At 43.9% G+C, this 6,790-nt stretch overlaps 1 protein-coding gene across 1 annotated transcript; it reads left to right on the top strand.

Annotated features, from left to right (window-relative positions):
• Positions 1-587: 587 nt before the first annotated feature.
• upf3a (UPF3A regulator of nonsense mediated mRNA decay) lies at positions 588-5,402 on the top strand (the record flags this gene model as incomplete). The annotated part of the gene is made up of 10 exons (XM_079230712.1): positions 588-728; positions 1,737-1,843; positions 1,935-2,041; positions 2,253-2,351; positions 2,488-2,598; positions 2,689-2,744; positions 2,840-2,998; positions 3,082-3,215; positions 4,037-4,337; positions 5,214-5,402. The coding sequence occupies 10 exons, from the start codon at positions 588-590 to the stop codon at positions 5,400-5,402; spliced, it is 1,404 nt and encodes a 467-aa protein (XP_079086838.1).
• Positions 5,403-6,790: the final 1,388 nt, after the last annotated feature.

Raw genomic sequence — 6,790 nt, 5'->3', positions numbered from 1 at the left:
GTGGTACATGACCCGTTAGTAAAGACCCATTGATAATATCTAGTAGAGAGGTGCTAATTAAAGGTAAAACGTCTTTAAGCAGCCTCGTCGGGATGGGGTCCATACATAGGCTACTGAAGTTTAGTTGTTATCTCCACTATGATTCAGAACAAAACATTGTACTCTCCTACACTTGATTGGTCAACTTTAGTCAAAATATATTCATCAAATAAATCGTGGGGTATTATATCCGGTTGAGACCAAATGTCATACTCAATGGGCAGTATCAAGTAAATACAAATGACCCACCTTTAGCAGCTACAACTTTAAAGTGATGCAATCAATAATCAAAGATTGAAACATTATTCTGAAGTGGACTGTTTTGCCAAATAAAAACTTTGGCTTTCAATACTTTACCTATATTGTTGATGCTGATAGGTTTTTTAAATGTAAAGTATTTAACAAGGAAAACCACTGATATTAAAATAATTTTTTTCAATCGTGTCCTCGTCAAAGCTCCCGTCTCGCGCTCCCGTCTCGCGGGAACCCCGTACTCTCGCGAGCGCACGGCGACTTAACACGGGCGAGAGAGAGGGAGATGGAGAGAAATGAGGTCTGAAAAGGACCAAATGACCGCGGGCAAGGAGAAAAGCGTCGTGGAGATCCAGTTCAGAGACGCCTCGAGGGAGCAGGAGAACACTCCCGCTCACCTGAAGCCCAAAGAGGAGAAGAAGGAGGTCTTCACCAAGGTGGGAGGCGACGTGTCGCATTGTTTATACCCCGCGAGGGGAAAACTGAGGCGGCGGGCATTTCAGCACCGCGGACAGCGACCGGAGGACGGGCGAGAATAACAACCTGTCAGCCGGAGCCATAATCTGTGTCTCTACTATTATATATGTCACCCTCCACTCAGACTTTATGACGTAATCACGACGGGACTCTGTGTCCAATGTCGTCCGCGTTCTTGCGTCATCGATGTTTTTAAACAAGCTTCAAATCGACGTTTTAAGCGCCATAATCCCGCTTTTTAGGATCCTGAATCCTAATGTTTCCCAGTAGCTAAAGAGTCGCAAAGGTATCAAGTGAATCTGAATAATGCTGAAAAACAAAAATCAATAATGCATGGTGTTTATTACACATTAGTAGTCAAAGTGGTGGCTTCGGAATGCTTATTTTATCTGTGTTGCATTCTTCTCTTCTGTTTAAGGCCACACAATACAAAGCTTTAAGATATTTAAATATATTTTAGGTTAACAATAATCTCGTTACAGTCAGAATCATATCTGGAAACCCGAGGCTTGTTCCCCTGTTGTTAAAGGTGAAAGTGTGTGGTATTACAAAAGCTAATGTAGTCCAATAACTGAACGTCTCCACGGTCACATGACTTCACCGTCACTGTCTCAAGTGTTTGAGCAACGTTTTCCTGCACAGCATGAGTTTGTAATGCAGAGAGTTAAAGGTTTCTTCAAGCAGTCTAGGTCTTCCGTAAAAGTAAAGTGAGCGTGAAGCTGCAGTGGAGCGATTCACGCTGCAGTAAACAATTCACATCTGCCGTCTGATTATTACAATTATTACTCCCTGGGTTTTAATTTAATTTCTCTGATATGTGCCCCTGAGATCTGGAATCAAGATCATCATCATGACAGATGTCAAAACCCTGATCCGTTTCCCTTTTGAAAGAGAGAAACATAATGATCTTGATTACCAAAGGGGCTTCCTGCTGAGCCAAAGGAAATGACACACATGATGGATTACAGGTGGTGATCCGGAGGCTCCCACCGAACCTGTCCAAGGAGCAGCTCGAGGAGCAGCTCAGTCCGCTCCCGTCCTACGACTATTTTGAGTTCTTTCCAGCCGATCAAAGGTAACCGTGATAACCAGCCACTTTGTATGAATCGTATTGCTTTACTCTGACGCGCGACTGTTCATGGCTCTCCCGTTCTCTCCCTCCACAGTCTCTATCCCCACCTGTTCTCCAGAGCATATGTCAATTTCAAAAACCCTGAAGATATCCTCCTGTTCAGGGACCGCTTTGATGGCTACGTCTTCATCGACAACAAGGGTAATTCCTCTTTGCTCATAAGCTCGGTTCGGCACCGCATTCTGCCGTGTTAAAGGAAAACATGGGATGTGTTTGTTGTCCAGCTGCATGGTGGATGTTAGCGGGCCCCGAGAGGCGGCTTTAGAGCTTTTGTTGCCGCGGTTCCTGTTTGATTGCGGACGTCTGTTGTATGACGACCTGCCTTTGTCTTTTTCTTTCAATATCTGCTCAGGCCAGGAATATCCTGCCGTGGTGGAGTTTGCCCCCTTCCAGAAAATCTCTAAGAAGAAGCTGAAAAAGAAAGATGCCAAAGTCGGGAGCATCGAGGAAGGTGCTGAAATATATATATATATATATATATATATATATATATATATATATATATATATATATATATACCCTGCCATACAAAAACATGGACATCATACCATATTGTACTCTCATTCTGGATCTTGAACCCCATTCAGACCCAGAGTACAAGCGGTTCTTGGAGAATTACTCCTGTGATGAGGAGAAGTCTATGGCCAACCCAGAGACTCTGCTGGGAGAGATAGAGGCCAAGACCAGAGAGCTCATAGGTACACTACCATACAGATCGAGATTTGGGTTTATATGGGTTGAAAAAAAACTTCTGTTGAGTTGTCTCAATTGCTTTCCCTTAATTTTAGCCAAACGGACAACGCCACTGTTGGAGTACATCAAAAATAAGAAAATTGAGAAACAGGTGAGAAAAGGCCAACGCTCGAATGATAAAAATAAATGACTTTACAAACTGCTCTGGACAATCCCCTCTTTAAAATGCCATGTCTCTTCTTGCAGAGGATCAGAGAGGAGAAGAGGGAGGAGAGGAGAAGACGGGAGCTGGAAAAGAAACGACAGAGGGAGGAGGAGAAGAGGAAGCGGCGGGAGGAGGAGAGACGCAAACGGAAAGAGGCGGAGAAGCAGAAGAAGTTGTCCGACAAAGACATCAAGATCAAGGTGAGGCCACTGAGAAGCTCATTTGTTCGTTGATGGCGCAGTAGCGTAAAATAATGGACTTCTGTTTTTCCTTTTACATCCAGCTCCTGAAGAAGAGCGACAGGGACGACGACGTGGATTCGGACCGAATGAAGGACAAAAGTGACGTCGGGGAGACGGACAGGTGCAAATGGGAGAAGACGGGAGGACAAACGAAGTCGAAGGACCCCAAAGAAAAGTAAGGATTGTGTGAGAGGTAACCTACCAGATAGCGCTCTACATTCAGGACATTGAGGCCCACTTATGGCTGTATGACAAGTCAACCTGTCGGGGAGTGTATCTCTGGCTCAGCCTTTTTAACCAGCTCTCTATTTAACCTGACAGGACCTTTACGTTTCATAGAGTCCAGACAAGTTGGAAGTAGGGGTGTGTGACGGCATCCCATATTAACAGGAAAGAATGCCAATTAATGTGACATAAGATCAACAATAAATCCCACTTGAAATTCCTTTAACGGGTGCAAAAGTATTTCTGCCGACTTGTAAAAATTCATCTGACTAATACTGGATCTCATTTCAGTCAATGCAAGTGACGTGTGTATAGATAAATAGACAAGTTGTTACAAATAAAAGGCAAAATAAAAAAAGTTTAAGTTCAGTTCTGAAAAGCGACATAGGACAAAAGCAGCAACTATAACACCTAATTCCCAAATAAAAAATTATATATATATATATATATATATATAAATATATATATATATATATATATATATATATATATATACATATCAGGGTTGTAATCTGTTATCACTTACTAGATAATTGTAATTATTAAGTAATTTATAAACTGTATTTGTGCTAAAAACAAAAAACAAATCTGAGAATGTTATTTTAATGTTGTGCAGCCAATCAACTACAGGTGAAATAGCTTTAAATGTGAATTGACATCCATAATTTATGATAAGAGAGAAGCACACACTGGACTGTGAAGTGCTGCCAACAGCTGTGCTTGCATGTGTAATCATTGTGTGTTTGCTGCAATCTCCGCTCTGACCACTAGGGGTCAGCCCGAGAGCGACAAGGAGCAGAGAGAGCAGCACGGCCGCAGGCAGAGGGACAAGGACCACCGGGGCAAGGACGAGGAGAGGAAGCGGCAGCGGCACCACTACGAGTTTGACAAGTTCATGCGCCGCAAAGACGAGACCAAATGGGGGAAGGGCTACTGCCAGGACCGAGCCAAGAAGGAGGGGCACCATCACGGCTATTCCTACTGCCCCGACGGGGGAGACAAACTGGGAAAGGAGGACAGGGAGGACCTGGGTAACAGGAAAGAACGCCTCCGAAACAAGGTGAGCGACAAGGTGAGCATGAGATGGGGGGGAAGGTGGCATCCAATTACATGTAACTGTGGTTGATGTGTGTTTTTTCTTTTTACAGATGATAATCATCAACTCCGAGAAATCTTGTTTCTTTACTTTCAGTCTATTTGTGGCGTAGAGATAGCAATTAACCACGCGGCAGTGAGCTTTCTACAGTATATGCTTATCTCTTAATTAAGATGTCACGTAAAATGAAAAGGTTTCCATTTACGTGACATTTCATTTCACCCCAAGGTCTGATTCTAGGCCTCAGTCTTTCCGTGTTCCTGAGATATCGCGTCCTGGCAGCCCCAAAGAAAGCCCCAAAGAAAGCCCAAAAGAAAGCCCAAAAGAAAGCCCAGTGAATCAGCTGAACGTGAGACCCTCAATAGCCCGTATGGACACATTTTAGTGCAGATGGCTCATGGAACATCTGGGGCTCCAACAATTTTCTCAGAGCTAATCATTCAGCAATAGATGAACAACTTAATAATTTCTCCCCACATTGATATAACATTAAACAATAAATGTGACAGTTCAGACTATTGGCATTAAACAAAAGGTGTAGGTAATAAACTTAATCCGGTCGTCGTTAGTTATTCTACGGTGCGTTGACTTACTGATGTACATATACAGGGAAGAGTACTTGAACGTTGAAAAGGCTGGTTTCTGTACCTGCCGGCCCAGTGCATGCTGGGATACACATCATCCCTGTGTGGCTCGTGAATAAGCGGGTAAAGAAGTATATCTATATATACATATATAGATATGGATACATACACATATATATACATATATATGTGTATATATATATGTATATATATTCAACATGTGTGCTGCCTGTCTCTCCCATGTTCCTGCTCTCTTGTCTCCCTGCAGGACCGTCCCGCCATGCAGCTCTATCAGCCCGGCGCGCGCAACAGGAAGCGCATGAGCTCAGCTGGCAAAGGCTACGACTGCACCCCCGCGGGCCACTCCCCCGAACCCGGGGCGGAGCATGGCTACGAGGCGGTCACCATGGCAACGGGCCTGGAGAAGGGGTTTGAGAAAAGCAAAGAGGAACAGTGAGCAGTCTGGAAGTTTGGTATATATACAGTATATATTTAAGAACAAATAAATAGAGATAGGCATATTCAGCCGAAGATGACGGTGGCAGATTTGACAGCTCATCATTGAGCGTTTAAAAATAATACACTCCAATGAGGCACTTCATTGACACATCATTGACTTGTTTGCATCTGTCTTAGGTGTAACAGACTGTGAATGTTGGTCAAGCTTTTTCGTTTTGCTGGAGGATGAACATTTTTAGTAGTCACTAAATAGTTTGTGTCACTGTTTAGTATTCAGAGAATCCTTGGAATGAACCACGTGAATAATACTGGGAACGGGGCCGAACTAGAATGGTGCACTTAGTTGAGTGCAGATCTCTGCCAGGTGTGTCTGCACCGACCCGTGCTGAAGGACTGAAAAAACACTGCTTCCCGTCTTGACCCCGCCGAGTGCTTCAGACACTTTTTTTCAATCGCACGTCTCACACAACAGATGCAACCTCAGTTGAATCCAGACAGCTGTCTGCAGCGGCTCGGTGCAGCTGAACTGTGGTTCACTGTGTAGCGCTTCATGTCGACTGTTTAAAGTTTCCTCTGAACAGAAACTGTCAATCCTGCTGGGTGTTTAGTTCTGTAGCGGCTAGCTCTGTTAGCCAAACACGGTACAGGACTGTGCTAGCTCCCCTCCTACCTACAAAAGAAGACACACTCCGGTGTAGTCAAAGCTCATACATGCATACATGCATGCAGTATACATGCAGTACATGCCGTACATACATGCAAGCATACATACGTACATGCAGTACATACATGCATGCATACATACATGCAGTACATACCTACATACAACATGCATGCAGTACATACGCACATGCAGGACATACATGCATGCAATACATGAAGTACATGCAGTACTGCATGTAGATATGCATATACCTACATGCAGTACATACCTACATGCATACTATACTTGCAGTGCATACATGCATACATAAATACAGTACATACATACCTACAATACATACATGCATGCAGGCCATACATAAATAAGCAACACAACTGTGAGTCCCTGCAGCCACGTGAGGGTCTTACGCATACAGTCATAAATGAACACAACAAACATGAGGCTGGTAGATCCAGCAGTATGTGAGATTAGCCGTGGACAGACAGACAGACAGACACGGAGATGCTCACTCACACACACCACTGAATACATATTCTCCTGCCAGATATAGTAATGATAGTTACCTCAATGATAGAACAACCAGTCCACTGTCCTTCCTGCTGGTCATCTGAAGTGTGTCCCTGTCAGAGGCAGCTCTCCTGTCGTATCCATCGTCAGATTTCTGGTGAAAACCGCGACCTCCCCCTCTGCAACAGATCTTGTTACTATGCCTTTGTAGACCT

Source organism: Taurulus bubalis (assembly GCF_910589615.1).
Source record: "Taurulus bubalis genome assembly, chromosome: 15".
Classification (NCBI taxonomy): Eukaryota; Metazoa; Chordata; class Actinopteri; order Perciformes; family Cottidae; genus Taurulus; species Taurulus bubalis.
This window is presented reverse-complemented; position numbering and strand designations above follow the sequence as displayed.